Source organism: Xiphias gladius, chromosome 14 (genome assembly GCF_016859285.1).
Source record: "Xiphias gladius isolate SHS-SW01 ecotype Sanya breed wild chromosome 14, ASM1685928v1, whole genome shotgun sequence".
Lineage (NCBI taxonomy): Eukaryota > Metazoa > Chordata > Actinopteri > Istiophoriformes > Xiphiidae > Xiphias > Xiphias gladius.
In genome coordinates, this window is record NC_053413.1 from 6,354,954 (window position 1) to 6,375,547 (window position 20,594).

Genomic DNA, 20,594 nt, shown 5'->3' on the forward strand with positions numbered 1-20,594 from the left:
CAATGCTTCCTTTGTCTTTCTTTGATCATTTAGCTTTATTTGGACAGATAGAGGACAAACTCTTCAGATCTAGAATCATTCACTATATAAACCAGTACAATAAATGAATAACATAACACACAGTGTGAATGGACTGTTAGAGGTACAGTACTAGCTTCAAATTATGATGTAGAAGCTCAGTGTCTTCAGGCTGCATAGGTTACAGTAAACGGTATATACAGTAGTTTATAAATCAGGAGTGGTGGACAGACCGACTGGCTGACACTGGCATCCATAAAGACATGCTACCAGCTTAGCTAAAAATATCACTATAATGGAGGGATCACAGTGGTACTGTGCTGTGTAAAGTGAAAGGGGTTGTTTGATTAAATAAGAGAATGCAGATGCGACTTATGAGCCGCCCAAGTCCTTAAAATACTACCTATAATTTAAAATAAAATGCAAAATCCGTAGGGTTGTTGCAAGATAGTCAGTGGGTGACAGCTCTTGGGAAGAGGCTGATGAGACTCTACAGTATTACGCAGCCAGCGGTGCAGCCAGCTTGCACAAATTGCCTCTACTTTGGAATAACCTGTTTTCTCCCTCACCAGTTTGTTTCAGTTAATATGTTGCACAAGTTTTAATTGAGTTCCTGAAAATTTGGTAAACTGATGCTACAGTAGACTTTTAAAAGGAGAGGTAGTAATGACCAGGTAGTAATGATAGTCTTTAAATTTCCCATACAGTGGATAAACTATATGACCTTAGTAATAACGTGGCTTTTCCTATGGTGCCACCCTCAGGTCAAACTTTACATTTTTTTCAAAATTGTATTTTAAAGTAGCAACATTTTGTCTCCATTTTTCCTCCATCCAACATTGTTTCCTGCTATTTACTTAAAATGACATCCTCAGTCACCACAATGGCTACAGACTTCTAGCTTTATTGTAGGCCCATGTGTGTGTGAGAGCATTAGAGCCATGATTTGCAGTAAATAAATGATAAAATTTCTGGACTTCTGTTATGATCATTTCCTCTGTAGACTGTCAGAAACTATTACAGCACCTGAATGCCTTTGATAAACACACTTTTGCAATTTGTTTAGTATTTCACATGTGCCAGGTTTATACAGTGAGATCATTTACTGTGCGGCCGCATTTTTTTTTTTTTTTTTTTAGCCTACTTGAAGCAAATCTCTAAACCCAGTTTTCCCCTGGATCATCAGAATAAATTCTGTCTGTACACAAGATTATTCCAGAGAAATCTCAGATCATGTAAGTGGCCTTGCTGGTCGAGCTTGTCATAGTATTTACAGAAAAAGCCTAATTATGTACTTGTACCCTTATATGACTAACTGAATACAAAATTTTAATCAACTCTTAAAAAAAACTTTTAAAAAATGAATATATAGTCCATAGTACTGTAGCATCATTTACATAGTGACAGGAATTTTCAACACCTGACCTTGAAAGCACATTTGAGATGCATGCTGTATATTAATATTTAAACTTCAGTGTAATATTCCAGATAATTTAATATACCGCTGTATATAACTCTTTGGGGTCCTGCATCTTTTTTCCTCCCAGAGAAGACTGCTGCTTTTAAAGGGTTGAAGAGGAGGAGACAATCTGAAACAGATGTATAGGCTAAACAAAATAAAGTTTGAATTATAATGAATTTGTAACTGTTAACAAATGAATTGCAAACAACTTCTTTCATTCACCAACTAACTTCCTTATAGGCTTCATTATAAACTCCATAATAAGTTCCACTACTATTTAATGGTCATTGCTTAGCATAGTGTATATCAATATATCTTTTTAACCCAACAATTAAAAGTAAAACTCTGAATTGAAGACTTCTGACTTGGACACCCAAATCTAGCTGACCAGTTCATTATGTTGGAATGCATCCATCTGTCACGGTCGGCTTCCCAGTTCCCTTCTGTCCCTGTCTCCTGCCCCTGCTCTCTTCTGCCAAGCCATGTTCTCCCCTTCATCTCCCCAGATCTGCCATTCTCCATCCGTCCACCTGATGTCCCCCAGACTTTTTCCCCTGTCTACACGCCACTTGCTCACCTGCTCCACGTTTGCAATCACCTGAGCGTCCCTCCCCACTCACACACCTGATCCCAGTTCCCTCATCATCCCAGCCTGTATTTAAACCTGCCTTTTTCACCAGCTCTTTGTTGGTTCATCTGTTTATGTTCCCCTGTGTACCTGTTACCTGCGTGTAGAAACCTGTTGGCTGTTCCCGTCTGCCTGTAAGCCTGTTTACTTTCATTAAAGCTTGGTCGTTTGGGTCCTCCCAGCCTGTGCTGTTATCAGCAACTTTGATGCAATCCAAGGCTACATTTCCATTACTTATAACTATGTTGATTGTAATCCCTGCCTCACAAACGCTTTGAGTATTTTCTCATCAATTTAAGTCTTCTTAAATTAATAATAAATCATACAGGTATATGTAAATTAGAATTCTAAAAATTAATGTTAACATTTGGTTACTTTATAGATCTGTGTTGTCGTCTTAAATCCCTGATGGTCCCTCACAACTGTAGGATATGCAAGTGCTGCTCAAATCTGGTACATGGACTGATGTGGCTATTACCAATTTATCCAGATAACTCAGGATAGCTGCTTGTTGAAACAGGCTGTTGGAGGGAAAGTTGTTATGGAAGCAGTTTAGCTGCTACACATTTTATTGAACCTTCAACTGATTTGCTATTTTAGAAATGTCACATTAAGCCAACATCAATTAGGGTAAAGGATCAGACAGAGCGCAGAATTATTTTCAATTGTCTGACTTTTTTTATTTTATTTTTTTATTAAATTCAACATCCAACTAGTCAAGTGTAGAAGATCTGTTGCTCAAAGCGGTTTAGTGGGTTCTGTGGGCTACTGTGGTGCTGGGGCTTGAAACGGGTTGTGTGATGCTGGTTCTGTTTGGTTAACATCCACTCTCAGGGGCCCAAGGAAAGCCAAAGACCCAGGAAGAGTCCTTCCCTGTGACATGAAAAACAAGTCATAAATATGGATCCTTCTCTCGGTCTACTGTCAGTGCAAAAAGCTCCCAAACTTCAGTAATGGAGTATGCAGTGTCGGCCTGCAGGCTAATTCATGTCTGAGTCTACAGTAATCCATAGTTTTACAGGTAGAGGCTATTTGAGGCTAGAAAACATTTGTAGCCTTCATCTTTTACACTATTAGCAATGGATTACTATTAAAGAAGCTAGCAGTAAGAAATATCAGCACGTTAACTTTAGCTTTTCACCACTTTAAGTCAATAGTTCTCCCTCTGTAAACTGAAAAGGATAGGTTGACATTTTGAGAAATGCACTAATTCACATTACTGCTGACAGCCATGGAAGTGGTTTGTATATTCTCATCTCGTAGCACGAAAGCAAATAAGCGAATTTCTCAAAATGTTGAACTATTTCTTTAATATGCAGCTTGCTTACAGTACTTAATTGACTGAAACGGAGGCAACCACTGCTCTCCATCTTGTCCTGTGCTCAGTCATCCTGCTGATCGGAAATAAGCATTTCTTCTTTGTCGTTAGGAAACCCTGGATGGGATGCAGGAACACTGAGTCTCTGTAAATAAATAAAAAAAATAAAAAGAGAACTTAAGTAAAAATAACAAAGTACAACAGAGTGAGTCAGTTAAATCATCTTTGAATGATTAATATAAGCCATATTAAGACACGCAGGAAGCGCCTGTTTAAGTGGTTAATGATTAATACCATACCCTTTTTCCTGGCAGGACGAAACGTTAACATTGTGCTTCCCTTCTCACCTCTGGATGGTGCTCAGGGTTGACGCCAGGGCCAGAGACTTCTGTTGATACTTCTACCTGGGGCAGCAGTCAGCACCTGGTGGAAACACCCCACCAAAGTACAACAAGGTATGTAACGTACATTACTTTATCCGTCTTGATATTAAAGCCTGTTAGAGATCACTTTCTTTCCAAGTCAGAAGCTCCGACTCACCTTTAGTCCACAGCGAACAGTAAAAGCTGATGCTAAGATAAAGGTAGAGAACAATAAATAGTAAGACAGCCAAAATAATCTTTGCATTACTAGATTAGTTATAGGTTGGTGTTGGATAGTAAAATACATTCATACTTTCACTGCCTATCATAGGCTTTAAGTCACTTATTTAAAGTCAGGTGATGGAATGAGATAAAGTAAGACAAAAAATGGTTAGTAAAACAAGTAGTCTTAGAATTTTTTATTTGATTATTATCAATGTTATATGCTTTGGTCTAAGTTACTTTATTTACAAGTTAGAAGTTCATACCTACTAGGTTAGTCAACAGTGAACAGTAACGACTCAGGTGGTGGAGTAAGACAGTGAGACAAAAAATGGTTAGTAACACAGGCAAACAATCTTTGAAATACTAAGCTACAAAATGCGCTCAGCAGAGCGCAGACCTCCGCCGAGGCCGACGTCGAACAAGATATATACCAGACTTCAGAGGAAAAAATCCAAATTCATAGTAAATGATCCGGATCTTCTCGAAAATTGAACTGAATCCCTATCCCATGCCCCATCCCTCCACCAAGTTTGGTGCAAATCGGTTCAGTACTTTTTGCACACTCCTGCTGAAATAAACCAACAAACACACAGACAAACACACACACACACACACAGGTGATCACATAACCTTGGCGGAGGTAATAAATGTTATTATGGATTAACAGGTGTAGGATACAGAACAGTAGGGTGCAGTAGCCTATTCTAAGTCACTTTCACACGTCAGAAGCTTACACTCACCTTTTTTCCATAGTGAGCAGTAGCAGCAGCTTAGGTGATGGAATAAGGTAAGAATAAAGTCAGACAAAAAAAATGGTTAGTAGGACAAGTAATGTTTGAATTATTGTCTTTCAGATGATGAGAGCTGTGTGCCCAGTGGGTTTACCACGTTTTTATCAGGAAGTTGTGGTGGGTCACTAACACTAACACACAAAAACACAGGGTTTACCTACATCCCCCCAATCTCACACACAACATCTATGACTCAAGATGCACACACCTACTTGTTTACTTCCTTGACATTGTCTAAGTAATATTATAAAAATGAATAAATGTACACGGTTACATACATCCCTCTCTTTATATCTTAGCCTAAGACACTTTCTAAAGTGGCTGCAGCTCGGTGTGTTGGAAAGTAGGGGAAAAAAAGCAGAGAACAATAAATAATGGTTGGTAGCGTCAACTGTCTCTGCATTACTGAATACGTTTTAGCTCCCTCCATTAACCACGAGCACAACTTGGTTTGACTGATAGTTTAATTCTAAGTTCGCCATACAAGGATGACCCAGAATTGTCCCATCGTGATAACCATTAACAATAAAGACACAACATGGAAGAAAGTAATCTTGACGATACATCTCGTCCTGTTTCCTTGTCTTTACGGTTACTGAACAAGACTAAGGCATAACTCTGCACCCGAGTACACATTCAATCCGGTCAACAGCTAATGTTCAACCTCACTTAAATGTAGTTGTATTCACTGTCCCTATGCACATCCATTTGTTAAATATATCCAACAAGAAATTACATATTTATACTTACTATGTATATATCATACTGTGTGTATTGCATTAACGTTAGCCTAATCTCTGACATTAACAACACAAATATAATGATGTATTTGCCAACTACTGTTAACATACATTCATACACGCATTTAATGCTTGAAAACGCAAATAGACCTTACGAATACTGAACGCACCTTATTAGCTGCAGAGGGGCGGGAAAAACGTCCTCATCATCATAGTTTAGCTATGTTTTTTTTTTTGTTTGTTTGTTTGAGCGCATCATATCGCCGTCATTTTGTAACGCGTGGAGGAAACTGCGCAGTAATTTCATAGCTCTACGGCTAGCTTGAACAGCTTGGCTAAAACGAGGCGCACCGGCACCGGTAAGACACTTTTCTCCGTGTGTCGTGCACCGCCGATAACAGTCATCACACTGAGTCACGTCAATCTACTTCCGTTGTCTCAGGGTAATTGTAAACTAACACACACAAGATGAAATAAACTTGCTGTCATCTACATAAGTTATACTATATGAATGTAGCTCGTATTACTTTTTCAGTCTTCAGGTGAGAAACTCATACTCACCTTGTTGTCCACAGGAAAGCCCAGCAGTTGAGTTAGCAGAGAAAGATAACAGCCAACAAAACAGGTTAGACAAATACTGCAATTATTATATAAGTAATGTGTTATATGTCAAGATATGTTGAGACACGTGTACGCAAAAACATTACATTCTCTGTCTGCATATTACGAGCCCATTCTTAGTCAGAAGCTCTTACCTTTTTTGGCCTTAGTGAGCTGCAGCAGCTCAGCTAGTTGAGTAAGAACAGAAAAATGCAATTAACGGTTAGTAAGTCAGACATAAATACTTCGATTACTAAGTTAAATTGATAAATAAGTGTTAATATATGAATAAAAAGGTGTCGCATACACGCTGTATCTAATTTTTACACACTTGCATTACTTTCAGTTATTTTTCTAATGCAATAACATACATAACTTTCATAGTCTTCGAAGTCACTTTTGTCTCATGTCCACTCTCCGCTAAACTTAGTGTCAGTATGGGGCTGATGTTTGTATTCCGCTGAGGGAAGGTGTTTTTGTTTTGTTAGTTTCCGCAGCTTTTGCTCCATCTTCTCCTCTCTCTCCCTCTGCAGTACAGCACATGTGTTGCCTCCATGTCACTCCCAGTTCCACGGCCGACTATGCAGACCAACCAGTAGAAGTCAATAGCGCTGTGACGAGGAGGATGGCGTCCATTCTAACACAACGGCCAAGATAAAAAGTAACTGCCCTGCAAGACCAGCCACTGTGCTACAATATGACAATGTTAAAAACAGCCCTCAGTGCAAGACGCTACCTGGGACATAGACGGCCCTGCCAGACGCAGAGGCCAGCCCTCAGGGTTAAAAAGGGTCGATTCAAAGACCATGCCAACATTAAGAAATAGCAGAGATAATTCCCATGGTAAAGACGCTAGCTGGGTGTCACTGGTGCTGCCAGGTGGAATCGCTACGTTGGGAATCGCTGGTCCTGCCAGACGCAGAGGCCAGTTGTCAGTGGCAAACAGGGTCACTGCAGCCATCCTGCCAGATGCTTCGGTGAGATACCTTTGGGGTGGTTCGTCAGCCCTGTAGAGCAATGTGGAGTTAGTCTGAGTCGCTCTCATCAGACCACCTCGGCCTCTTAGCAACGGCCCCCTTCTCGTCGCTCTCTTCCCTGCTCCTCCTTGTTGCGGAGCTGAGGCCAGAAGTTGAGGGAACTACAGCTTCTTCTTCCAGAGAGCTATCACTCCTAAAGAATCCTAAGCACTCCGCTGTGGTGAGCGGCCCAATGGTCTCAGGATAACCGAGACCAAACACTTCAAGTTCAGGGATCACAATTTCATCCTCTTCATCCACACCAATGGCATCAATTCCAGGATCCTGTTCAAGTCTCTCATGCTGGTTCCTGGCAATTAGCTGCTCGAGAACACCATGAGGATCAGCATGAAAAAGAGCAGGATTGGCAGGAGGAGCAGCATAAGGAAAAGCATGAGGAGCAGCGTAAGGAGGAACATACGGAGCAGCATGACGAGGGGTATAAGGAGGAAGATAAGGAGGATCATAAGCAAAAGCAAAAGGATTAGCATTGGGAGGAACATAAGGCCGAACATAAGGAGGCGCAAAAGGATTAGCATATGGTAAAGCATGAGGGAGAGCATTAAGCAAAGCATAAGGGTAAGCATTGGGAAAAACGATAGGGAAGGCATAGGGGTCAGCATAGGGAAGAGGATAATAAACAGGAATTTCAACAGCAGCACCCTGTTGTCTCCAGTCCATCCCAACGTTCGGTGGTAGGAACTGCTGAAGTGGAGCAGCCCGATCATCATCATGATTCAGTTCTTCCTCTCTTTCCTCTCCTCTCCTGCTGTTGGGCTGGTTAAACCCGCCATGATCCTCATTTTCATCATCTCTATGAGGGGGGACAGGAGGACTGTCGTTGATCCTGTTCTCCTCAGGCCTTTCAGCGTCGGGGCGTTCAGTGTTGTTGTTCAATGGCCCAAAGAAGGCACCTGAGGTGGAAATGAGCATTAAAAAAGTTGCCTTCTGCATTTTTCCGTAAAACAGACTCGAACAAGAGGCTTAAAGGCCTAATCAATAAATGGGACCATGTAAGTAGCTCGTATACTCCCAAACCTAACTGTGAATACTGTACTTCACAAAATGCATCACAAGCACCCTGTAGAGAAGCCTCCAACACACAAAGTGCTACTGCCACCTTTACATGTAATATCAAATACAGTGCAGCTCTGCTACTGTTTGTTTTCAACATGTGACATGATGAGAGTCATGTGATTCTGCATTCATGCTGCAGTAAGAACTACCGGTTACGCTTCTTCTTTACTGATGCAACAATTCAATCTACAAGTTCTTTGTCAGGAAAACATCTGGGTCACCCCAAAACAGGCTGTACAAAGACAAAAAGAAGGCTGTAGCCCATAGGGACGTATGTGATACGCACTGTGTCACCCCATAGTTTAAATGAGTTTTAATTATATAGATAGTAAAGACAAAATGACATGTAATTTCAACTATTTTACACTATAAAGAAGAGGACATCTAAATTATTGCGATATCAGCCCGATAACCAGACATAATGGCAGTGGTGGAAGAAGTCAGATCTTGAGTAAAAGTAGCAAAACCAGAGTTTAACAATACTCCATTACAAGTTAAAGTTCTGCATTCAATAGCAAAGTTTATTAGGAAGTATGCGATATGTTGTTAGCTTATTGCTACTGATGCATTAACATGTAAGCAACCTTTTAACGCTGTAGCTGATTGAAATGGAGCTGATTTGAACTAGTTTGTAAACTTTAGGTGGTCTACTCTGTTGCAATGCATCCTATTTTATAAATGGATCATATGCTTTGTATGTAATATCTTAATCTGCAAAGTAACTAGTAACTATGGCTTCGACGTGTGAAGTAGTAAAAGTAGCATCAAATGGAAATACTCAAGTAAAGTACAACTATTTCTAAACTGTCCAAATTGAGTACCGAATTTGAGTAAATGCACTTAGTTACATTCCACCACTGCTTCATTACCGGTTGGCTTCTGTCCATTCATGAAGACAGGAATCATTGAAGATCTAAGTAAGCCAGAGATCTGGAGAACCAGGCCGCTCAGAGAGCCAGACTTTTCACACCGGCTGCTGTCGCAGTGGATGAGTCGCACATAACGGGGTGCGTGAAGCAGGACGCGCACAGTCACTGCATGAGGAAACCACTCTCCTCTCTTCTCTTCTCACGTTGCACTACATTATGAAAATACCAACATGTCAGGTACAGGCATTAGGAGGGATGACTGAGCACGGCAGGTCTGTATGTAGGTCCAACTTGTGGCTGACTATCTCTTCCACTCATCAGACTTATCAGATCATCAAACCAGGTGGGATATGAGAAGACGTCTTACCTGCATAGTAGCTGATCCAGCGTCTGACTCTGGCCAGCAGGCGCTCCTCCGTGGGGCGTCCATTAAAAGCCATTTTTCCAGCAGCAGGCCACTCTCTCAATGAAAGTTTTTCCTCCGGGTCTTTCTTCAGTGTCGAACAGCTGGTCCTGCAGTAGACCTTTTCCAGGTGAGCGGCTCCACGAGTGCAGCTTCCGGCGGACAGGTTTTGAATCGGGTCAAGTCCAAGTGCTATTGATAAAGTTTCAGACACTTTTAACTCAAATCTATCACCGCGGGTTACGTCATCATCCTGCTTCCACGACTTTGACGCGAGTGCAAGCGTGTGCACGAGAGCCACGCTCCGCAGTAAATAAATGATAAAACGTCTGGACTTCTGTGTGATCAGTGATGTGTATGTTCCACTACCTCTGTAGACTGTCGGAAACTCTTGCAGCGCCTGAATCAACCAATGATAAACACACTTTTGCAACTCGTTTAGTAATTCTGATACATAGGAATCGCAGAGGCGAGGGCGCTCTGCCTGTTGTCAATAGATTATGTTTATTTGCCTTTCCTTCTGCTCAGAAGATATTCACAGAGCACTTTAATAGGAACACCTGTACACCTGCGTGTTCATGCAGTTATCCAATCAGCCAATCATGTGGCCGCAGAGCAATGCAGAAAATCCTGCAGATAAAGGTCGGGAGGCTCAGCTAATGTTCACGTCAAACATCAGAATGGCTGAAAAAATGTGATCTCGGTGACTTTGACCGTGGCATGACTGCTGGTGACAGTTTGGCTGGTTTGAATATTTCTGAAACTGCTGATCATCTGGGATTGTCACGCACAGCAGTCTCTGGTTGGAGCTGACACTTTGTCAACAGTCCAGGATGGTGGTGGTGGTGTAATGGTGTCGGGACACTTTGGGCCTAATGTATCATGTCAGAAAGCAAAAGTCATCTCAAACTGGTTTCACGAACCAGTGAGTTCAGTAAACTTCAGTGGCCCCCCAGTCACCAGGTATGAATCCATCAGAACACCTTTGGGACGTGGTAGGACGGGAGATTGGCAGCATGAATGTACAACTGACATGTCTGCAGAACTGATGTGATGTAGTCTTGTCAACATGAACCAGAATATCAAGGGAACGTTTCCAACATCTTGTGGAATCCATGACGTGAAGAACTGAGGCTATTTTGAGGGCAAAGGGAGGCCCTATCCAGTATTAGTGTGGTGTTCCTAATAAACTGCTTGGTGAGCGTATCTCCATGGCATTTTGGCTGAGGCGCACACTCAAAACCTCTCCAAGCTCGCCAACACCGCCAACTGTTTGTGGTAAGTTTTTAGGAAATACCTGTAGCATCAGCAGCAGGAATATGTGTGTTGCAGTCTCCACTTTTTCGTTTTACGCACGGCGCATACTTTCTCCGCACGGCTCGTACAGCGGGTATTTCCATTTCGTCTGTGCGCCTGTATCAGGTGTTCCACACAGATGCCGCATCTATAAAATGAATTCATTATATACACACACAACCTGACTTTTTTTTTAAATCTAAGGCAAATCTCAAAACCGATCTCCCCTGGATCATCAAAATATAAATACATCCTGTCGTATCTGCCGGATCATTAGTTATCCTTTTTACCTAAGCGACTAGGTTGGTTTTTCCCCTCATAGTACATACAGAACAAGTATCATAGTATGTTTAAATGTATCATGATATGACTGAGTGAATGCAAACTTTTTAAATCAATATTTTAAAACTATAATAGTCACTTTGCGCACCAGTAGTGCTACAGCGCTTTCGGGAATGGGGTCAGATCCTCTCCCTTTTTACACGTTTTATTATGTTGCAGCCTTAAGCTAAAATCTTTTAACTTCACTTACTCGCTCAGTCTACATTTGAACCCAACTAGAGAAAACAAAAACAGAGTTTTGCAAATTTATTCAAAAGTAAAAACTGAAATATCACACTGACGAGACTTCAGACCCTTTACTCGGTACTTAATTGAAGCACATTTGGCAGCGATTACAGCCTTGAGTCTTCTGGGGTATGATGAGACAAGCTTTTCACACTCACACACACACACACACACACACCAACCATTCTTCTTTGCAGATCCTCTCCCACTCTGGGCCACTCATGGACATTCACAGAGTTGTCCCTGAGCCCCTCCTGTGTTGTCTTGGCTGTGTGCTTCGGGTCATCGTCCTGTTGGAAGGTCAACCTTCGGCCCAGTCTGAGGTCCTGAATTCTCTGGACCAGGTTTTCATTAAGGATCTCTCTGAACTTTGCTCTGTTCAGCTTTCCCTCAACCCTGACCAGTCTCCCTGTCCCTGCCCCATGATGCTGCCACCACCATGCCTCACCGCTGGGATGGTACTGGGCAGATGAGCGGTGCCTGGCTGCCTCCAGACATGACAATTAGATTTGGTTTCATCAGACCAGAGAATCTTGTTTCTCACAGTCAGAGTCCTTTAGGTTCTTTTGTTTTTTTGCAAATTCCAAGCGGGCTTTAATGTGTCTTTCACTGAGAGGTGAAAGACACAAGAGTGCTTAAGTGATGGTTGTCCTTCTGTGTCTCCCATCTCCACACAGGTTACCATCAGGTTCCTGTTCACCTCTCTTACCAAGGCCTTTCTCCCCCAGTTGTTCAGTTCGGCCGGGCGGCCAGCTCTAGGAAGAGTCCTGGTTGTTCCAAACTTCTTCCATTGAAGAATTATGGAGGCCACCTTGCTCTTGGGAACCTTCAAAGCAGCAGAAATGTTTTTATTGTAGCCTTCCCCAGATCTCTGCCGCAACACAATCATGTCTCTGAGCTCGGCGGGCAGTTCCTTCGACCTCATGGCCTGGTTTTTGCTCTGATATGCATTGTCAGCTTTGAAACCTTATATAAGCAGGTGTGCGCCTTTCCAAATCATGTCCAATCAGTTGAATTTACCACGGGTGGACTCCAGTCAAGGTGTAGAAACATCTCAAATATGATCAAGAGAAATGAAACGCACCTGAGCTAAACTTCAAGTGTCATTGCAAAATTATTGTAACTTAGTGCATCATGTTCACGCTGACAGAAGCGTCAAGAGTCTGTCCTGGAAATTAAGGTAACTGGCCTTGTAAAAACAAATTTTTGGGATGCTGTGAAATTCAGTATAATATTCCAGGTTTTAATATCCTATTAATACACTGCTGTACATCAATATTCGGGGTATTTCGAGCATTAATGGTATATTTTTCCTCCCAGAGAAGCAGACGTTTCTGCAGAAAGGACTCAAAAATGCAATTATTTTGGAACTCTTAACAAATGTATTCCACACTACCACTTTCATATCATTAACTGACTTCTTTATGAGTGCTGATTCAGTATTTTCAAGGCTTCCAAAAAGACTTTAATTCCTTTGTCATTTTCAAAATTTGGTATTGAAAATTGAGTATTAATTGCATAGCCCACAAGAAGGCCACTAATAAATATATATCTATATCCTTTTTTTTTTTTTTTTTTTTTAAATGACTAAAAACTCTATCTTCAGATCTAAATCCCGTAGAAGACCTTACTAATTGCTTGGAAATGTAACTCATTATACACAAGAATATGGGTAACACTTTGATATGCCATCAAATTGGATTCCATTTACACAGGAAAAGGGCATTTCAGGTCAGCCTATATGTCAGGATAATAAAATAATTGTTATCAACAGATTAAAGCAGAGCGGATGCAACTGACCACAATCTGGAGTGCCAAGGCAAAGGGCTTGAATAGTTCCGTAGACAAGAGATTTCAGTTTTCGATTTTTAATACCTTTGCAAACGTTTCTAAAATATATATTTTTTTCATGTTGTCATTATGGGTTATTGAGTATAGACTGATAGCAATTGCATTTATTCAAAATTAAATCTAGGTCGAGAATGAACTTCTGTGGATTACGATGCAAGGTTCCAATGACTTGAATGAAACAGTGGCTACTATTACACAGGGGGGGGCGGTAATGCGACACCGGCTTGACGTTGTTCAACAGTACGAAGAAGACGGAAACGCTCCGGTTGGGAAGGAGGACCGGAGCGACGCTGACAGTCCACCGACCTCTCTGTGGCGAGCTGTTTGTCGTCGGACGCGGGCTTTGCGGGTCTGTCGCTGGTTAATCATTCTTTTCCCAGCAGCCGAACGAACCAGGCATTAACGTTAGAGAACGACAGCAGCCGATAACTCTCGCGGACAGAAATGGCGGACGATGAAATAGACTACAATATCGTCTTTCCAGATGCGGGGACATCGGGTGAGCATCATTTCATTGTACTGTACGGTCACGCCGCAGGTAGCTAGGCGTCCATGCTAACGGTACAATAGAACGTGCGCCGTGAAAACGTTATCCTGCTAACTCGCTCGCTAGCCCAGTTTTTTTAGCTTAGCCCGCCGTGACAGCTCTGCTAACCTGCCGTTTCATTGTCCGTTTCACTTTCAGAGAGACACTGGCGGGGGACAAAGGAGCCAGTTGTGATACTGTTGGGCTGGGCTGGCTGCAAAGACAAGCACCTCGCCAAGTACAGCTCCATCTACAATGAACAGGTAGCAGCAAAAATAGCGAATCTCACAAGCCACTCCGCTTTCCGTATTGTCCGCTCTACACACCTGTCAGCAACGCATACCCACTTCTTTCATTCTCTCTCTCTTTGTTTTCTTCACTTTTAGGGATGTGTCACCATCCGCTACACAGCTCCCTTGAAGACCGTCTTCATCTCCGAGTCCTTTGGCTACAAGGAGCTGAGCAGTACAGCCCTGAAGCTGCTGGAGATCCTCTATGACTATGAGGTGGAGAACAGTCCTGTTTTCTTTCACGTATTCAGCAATGGTGGCTTCATGCTGTACCGCTACATTGTAGAGTTGTTGCACGGTGACAAACAGTTCAGCTCCCTGTGTGTGATCGGGGCTATGGTGGACAGCGCCCCGGGTAGTGGGAATGTACGAGGGGCCCTGCGTGCACTGACGGCCACCTTAGGGCCCAAAATAAGTCCTTTTTTAAGGTACGTCCTCTTAGCGCTTTTTGCAGTGACTGTTTTCCTGTTGCGAGTTGTGCTGTACCCCTTGACCAAGTACATCCACAAGAACCACTATGACGCTTTGCGGGAGAGGCCGCCCGCCTGGCCTCATTACTACCTGTACTCCAAAGCTGACCAAGTGATCAGGCACAGGGACATCGAGCTCTTCGTGGCGACCCTGAAGCAGAAAGGCGTCCCTGTGGACAGTTTTGACTTTGTTTCCACGCCCCATGTCGGTCATTTCCGAGATTTTCCGGAGCAGTATGCTCTTAAGTGTCGCGATTTCCTGGTCGCTTGCATGAAGGACTTACAAGAGACTGAGGTGAAGAAGAGACACTGGGTTCAGAATCAGTGACACTTGGAGAGACCCTCTCAGGATTTTGCCAACCATCTGTTAAATAGCCTTTTCCCAGAGTTTGAAGCAAGGTGAAGCAATCAGACTACTTAAATCTTTTCTCAGTGGTCTGAAAAATCTGCTAGAAATGAGAGAAATTTGGGCAAGACAGGTGGAAATTGCGCTGAACTCGTGTAAGATCCCGGGCGATTCTTCTCCATCCTGGTGCACATAAGGGGAAGGTTCCACAGATGTGGGCTCAGTCTGGTTTGCTTAATCCATATCTGGAAGGCCAGCCATATGAAACACTGTAACTCACATGTCCTTGGCACTCAACAGTCATGCACCACGTGTAAAAATAACAGTACAAGCAATTACTATACACTGGAAAGTTGGGACTCAAACCCTTTAGGATGATTTAAACGGTATTTAATATTGCTGTGAAATATGATGAATTGTAGACTAGTAGTAGTGATTCTAGCAAGATAAGACTGGTTATAGGAAAATAATAATTGTGTCCTCTATTTATAAAATTAAAATGTATTTATGGTTTTAATCATTAAAACGGTATCGCAAGGGTGCTTACAGTGAAGGCGACTGTTAAACATTGAAACATTTAATCACTTAATATTTTCTTTGAATAAAAAAGGTATCTAAGTTGTTGCCTTAAACAGTAAGTGCAATCTGATGTATTGTTTTGGTCCAGAAATTGTAGAATAACCAGCCCTAATACGTGATACGAAACGGATTTTAGTTCAAGGAAAAACGTGATTGACGATGAATGTATATGTGCAGCACAACCTGTGTGTAATTTTCTACTCATGTGCCTTCAATAAATCAGACTGCTCATAGAGAAGTGTGTCAGCCTAATTACTGACAATTATTGTTGGCAATGCTTGCTTTGTATTTGCCATACAAATGACAGGAAACGGTTCTGGCAGTCTAATCCCTCATTATACGATTCCTTAAAAAAAAAAAAAAAACTTGAGCATCACTCCAGGTCCATTGGGAAAGTGGCTAAGAGTTACTTCTAATATGTAAAAAACGTATGCTTTTATAACGCTGGTGTTATATTGGTGGCAGGGAAAGGGCAAAAAGGGTTGGGATTGCTGTCAAAAATTATGTCTGCTGTCTCATGAACCACAAAAGTATCATCGCCTGGGTTTGCAGATTATTTCTTAGTGATGTCAGTGATAGTTGGAGAAAAAAAAAAAAAATCACTACTGATAGAAGTGTGTTTGACCGTGGTTCATGTGTTATGGTCTGTTGTGAACTCTCCCTAGATTACACTGCATGGAGATGGCAAGAGTTGGCTTTTGTTAAGAGGTTCCTAGCAACACAAGGAGTCGGAGTTTTGTTTCTCTTGAACTGTTCAGGGGAAATCAGAAAGTTTGATATACAATAAGATAAGATGGCATCCAGATCCAAATATTCTATACTGAGGTCTGTACTTTTAATTCAGTTAGAGGCAAGTGTGACTCACAAGAAGTCGTGTGCTTGTATATAGTGGATTTGCGTCAAATGTGGAGTTCGGTTTTTTCTTTTTTTTGCCACGATGCCCCCTACTGGCTCAATGGCACACAATTGCTGTGTGTCCTCACTCCCTCAGAAAATGCTTGATGCAGGAAACAAGACTCTTATCTGCTTTGGTAAGGATGTACGATATGTACCACTGCAAATTATTAATACATCTTTACAATTACTAAAAGGATGCACTTAATTTGTAGTTATTGTTATTTTCTGTTTGCATAAAGCTTAAATGTCCAATGACAATATTTTCACTGGTCTGCATGAGTCATTTCTTATTGATTCTGATTAGGGTTCCTACTAGTAAAATCCTTTTGTAAAGACATTTTGCAGCTTCAAAGTATTATTTAGCTACATTGTCAAGCCCTTCCATTTTCACTATATGGTGCATTTTTAGTGCATTTGCTAAAACTGCACCATGGATGTATTATGTACACATGTACTGTGGACCCGGATGGTTTTCATGTTTCTTTTCTGTCTTGCAGCAGGACTATAAAAAGCTGGTTTCCAGGATAAAGTGTATCCTACACTATCTTACACAAAATTTGATATGTATATGTACTGTGTATATTCCTTCTAAATGTAAAGTTAAAGTTAGTGAATCCCCTGCTTCTGTTGTTCATGTCCAGTGTCTGTAGTCAAAGCAAAGACGTCAAACATTTTTAGCATTTTAACCAGGGACAGTTAATGACAGCCCTTTCATTTATTGGTTAAGAGCACTGTTTTATTTCAACCTCACTTCCTTCATCAAGATCACTTGCTCAAGACCCAAAGGCCTCACTAACTTTTATGCAATGAACGTCATCGCTGGCGGCGGGGGGGGCGTCTCTATGATCTCATACCCAGAGGCAGATCAAATCCAACCATTTCCCCTCTACTCTCGTCATGAGACGTCAGGGACTGTTTGAACAGCGCGGCTCTGAATTGGTCCAGCAGGGATGGTTATTGAATGTCTATGACATGTCAGATTTGACATTTGGAAGAGCGAGTGGTTGGCATTTGTCTCCGCACCAGGCCTGGCCCTGGCACTTCATGTATCATGTAGAGCTGCTTGGAGGAAAGGGAGAAAGAGGAAAGTTTACATATCGGCACAGATAGATGAACATCGCTGACTGGAGTGCACCTGAGACAGGCTGCTCTGGTCCGGCTGCTGGTCTGCTGCATTGTTTCAATGACATAGGCAGTCCTCAATGTTTGCACTGTTTACTCTGAATCATAGGGCTACATTAAGACTGTTATTTTTGTTCTGGCTTTTTCTTTTATTGGCAGACAACCAGGAAACACCTGTCACAGACTGTATTAATTTGACATCAGAAATATCTGTAAGATTGGACATGTCATATTTTATGATTGAGAAAAACAGGATTAGGTCAACGTAGTAGAAGAAGATCTTTTACTTAAGCAAAGTTATAAAATACTACAATGTAAAAGTAATCCATCACAAATAAATGTTCCATTAAAAATTCTACTTCAAGTACAAATATATTATTAACAAAGTATTTATCATTGAGAATAAATAATCTTTTTTCTATACATATTATAACATATGTGTCATCATTATTATTATTATGTAAACAGCACTAATTGTTTCAGTGGTGTGACCTTAATTAAGAACTGTAGGTTGCCAAACCTCATTGTACAAGGTATAAAATATATGTATAATAATTCAGAATGTAAGAAAAAAAAATGTGGTTTGCTAATTGCTATATCATAAACACTATAATGCACTACAGAACTGCATTACTACACAGAACTACACAGTGTAATGTAAAAAAAAAACACCTAATTTCTGGGAACCAAATCATTGGGGAAAAAAAAATTTAACAACTGTACAGTATACTGTTAGGGATTTTAATCTGCACCATAGACACACAAGCTAAACTAATGTTTGTTTAGTATAAAATAATGTGCAAAGTACGTATAAGTATAAGTAATAATAGTGTTAAGTATAGTATAGCTGTCAAATAAATGTGGAGTGAATTTTTCTGTGAAATTTAGTTGATTAAATATAAAATAACAGCAACAGTACCTCAAAACTGTATTGACTTACTTACATTAGAGCTTTTTGCTGGTAGACATTCAGATCTGTCATAGCGGGAAAAGAATCAGTGAGCCAGCATGCACAATGGTCCTTTATCACACCAAGGCATTCTGACATGTCACAGCAGGAAAAGCGCATGTGTAAGTCAAATTAATGACGGCAGAATGCCGCGTAGCCGCTTTGGTTTCCGGAGCCTGGTACTGTTCGTGCTGGCTCACTGTCTCCTACTATGACAAGTAAAACTTACACATTTGAGTGACATGCAGCTGTCGTCAATGAATTAGTTACACCTTGGTAACTCCGTGTAGGAACCTAAAACTTGATAAGCAAAACAAAAATGAGGAAGGGGTCTAGTCGTTATCTTTACGTGTGTAAAGTCCCTTGAAAATGGTTTTCAGTACTCAATGTACAGATGACTCTAATCATTTTTACAGTCTGAACACAACCAAATTCTCATTACTGGTGTTTTTAAGAGTGAAGTTGTTAGTATTGATGATACTATAAGATACTTTAAGAGGGGATCTATTAGAGAATAAAGTAATGTGTGGTGGGGATTTGTCTATAGGATCATTTGAAGACTTCTGAGCTACCAAGAAATTTATTTATTTATTTTTTACACATTAGCTGTTTTATATTCATATTCTAGATTGCATTCATTCTTGCAAACACTAAATGTAATGTTGGTGGATGAGGGTGGGTGTTAGCTCACTGACAATGGATTGAAAGTGACTCTGAAACCCATATTGCAAGAATATGATTTATATTAAAAATTGTCGATATGTCAAAAATGCCTTCATATCATATGTAATTGAAGACATTACAGTATAATGACATCATTTAACTCTGGTATTGGCAGATTGTACATAAATGGCACCTGAGCACTACAACATCCATGAGGCAAATACAATATCTGAATGACATTTTATCCACACAGTGATGCTAGTATTCCTAAAGAGGGCAGCATTGACTCACAGTTCCCATCATGCAACATCTCACTGAGGCCTCAACTGTGCACCACGCCAGCTCAGATCTGGTTCGGCAGTGGATATTTTATTATGGGCTCCTGAGGGATAAAGGCTGTGAAACGTTACCTTCAGGAGCTATATCTGTGCATTCTTGCGCTGCTTTAAATTGGAGAAAGTGGAACACTGTGGTGGTTTATTGGTGCGCCAAGAAATAACTTCTGCGGGTAAACCGCAAACATTAGTTTCCTAAAATCCTTCTTTCCCCTTTCCTGTCATTTTTCTGACATTGCTGATGAATCCCAAGAGAAAGAAAACAAAGCATCATATCAAATATAAAGAAAGAATGATTCTTTTCAGTTCAGGGTGGGAGATAAAGACAAGAAGAGAAGCACAGAGAATGGAGGGATGGGTAGAAAACATCATAACACCCCCCCTCTCTCAGAAAAGCACTGAAAGAAGAAATTACCCCATGGAAGTTAATGAAGTCTCACAAGTTGATGAGGGGAAAATTGCAGCGAAGAGGGGTCAGCGCTTTCTCTTTAGCCTTTCCCTCTTCCGCGGAAAATGGCTGCGGTCAAGATCCATACTTTTAGAGGACGCGGAGCACTCCAGCACAGAGATGGAGTGAGAGAGATGGGGGGGGGGGCACCAAGATTAATGGTATTAAGTGGTAGCACTTGGCAATGCAGTAACATATCGTCTATGTTCTCTATTCCATGCTGATAGTTTCATAGACCTTGGCGTTACACATTGACTTTTAGCTGTGATTTACAGGATTCAAATAATCCAGGTGGTTTTTTTTTATCATCGCAAGACCTGTGAAGATCTTCTGTTTACAGTCACATCAGTGCCAGTTTTATCAGAAAATACAATCAACACCTTAAAACAGGTTAATGTTTCCCTTTTCTACTCTGGACTGCTGGTTATCATGCAGAGCCAAAAACTGAATACTTTTTAAGATATCCGTTTCTTCTCTGCAACAATTCTTCCTTGGTTTAATGTCAGTACGAATTGAAGAAATGTTTGTATTTATGTACATGTTGACATTTTAGATGCTACCCTCTGAACCCTCTTTCTAGATCGTTGGGTGGGGATGTGCAGTATTTTATCTGACAGGCGCACATACACACACATACATCAAGTATCAGATAGGATCTAATGGCAAATCTCTATACCTCTTTCTCCGGTGATCTGGAGATATAATGTTTGACATTTTGATTCTAGGTCTGACATTCTGTGATTTTT

At 41.1% G+C, this 20,594-nt stretch overlaps 1 protein-coding gene and 1 long non-coding RNA gene across 4 annotated transcripts; both read left to right on the top strand.

Annotated features, from left to right (window-relative positions):
* The first annotated feature begins 2,163 nt into the window (after positions 1-2,163).
* Positions 2,164-9,843, top strand: LOC120799372. 3 transcript variants are annotated; one of them, XR_005708829.1, is made up of 6 exons: positions 2,164-2,242; positions 3,741-3,881; positions 4,767-4,800; positions 4,868-4,921; positions 6,120-6,169; positions 6,678-9,843. It is a non-coding gene; the product is annotated as an uncharacterized LOC120799372 (long non-coding RNA). The 3 variants fall into 3 exon arrangements; XR_005708827.1 differs by lacking the exon at positions 4,767-4,800; XR_005708828.1 differs by lacking the exon at positions 4,767-4,800 and having other exon boundaries at positions 2,166-2,242; positions 3,791-3,881.
* Positions 9,844-13,421: 3,578 nt separating this feature from the next.
* Positions 13,422-15,669, top strand: tmem53 (transmembrane protein 53). Its single transcript, XM_040144684.1, has 3 exons — positions 13,422-13,722; positions 13,909-14,012; positions 14,136-15,669. The coding sequence occupies exons 1-3, from the start codon at positions 13,668-13,670 to the stop codon at positions 14,835-14,837; spliced, it is 861 nt and encodes a 286-aa protein (XP_040000618.1). The 5' UTR covers positions 13,422-13,667; the 3' UTR covers positions 14,838-15,669.
* Positions 15,670-20,594: the final 4,925 nt, after the last annotated feature.

Bases quoted from the DNA above. Each gene is read 5' to 3' on its own strand.
- tmem53 (XM_040144684.1), top strand. From the start codon at position 13,668: ATGGCGGACGATGAAATAGACTACAATATCGTCTTTCCAGATGCGGGG. The intron at 13,723-13,908 runs GTGAGCATCATT...TTTCACTTTCAG, and splicing joins TCCAGATGCGGGGACATCGG to AGAGACACTGGCGGGGGACA. The intron at 14,013-14,135 runs GTAGCAGCAAAA...CTTCACTTTTAG, and splicing joins GCTCCATCTACAATGAACAG to GGATGTGTCACCATCCGCTA.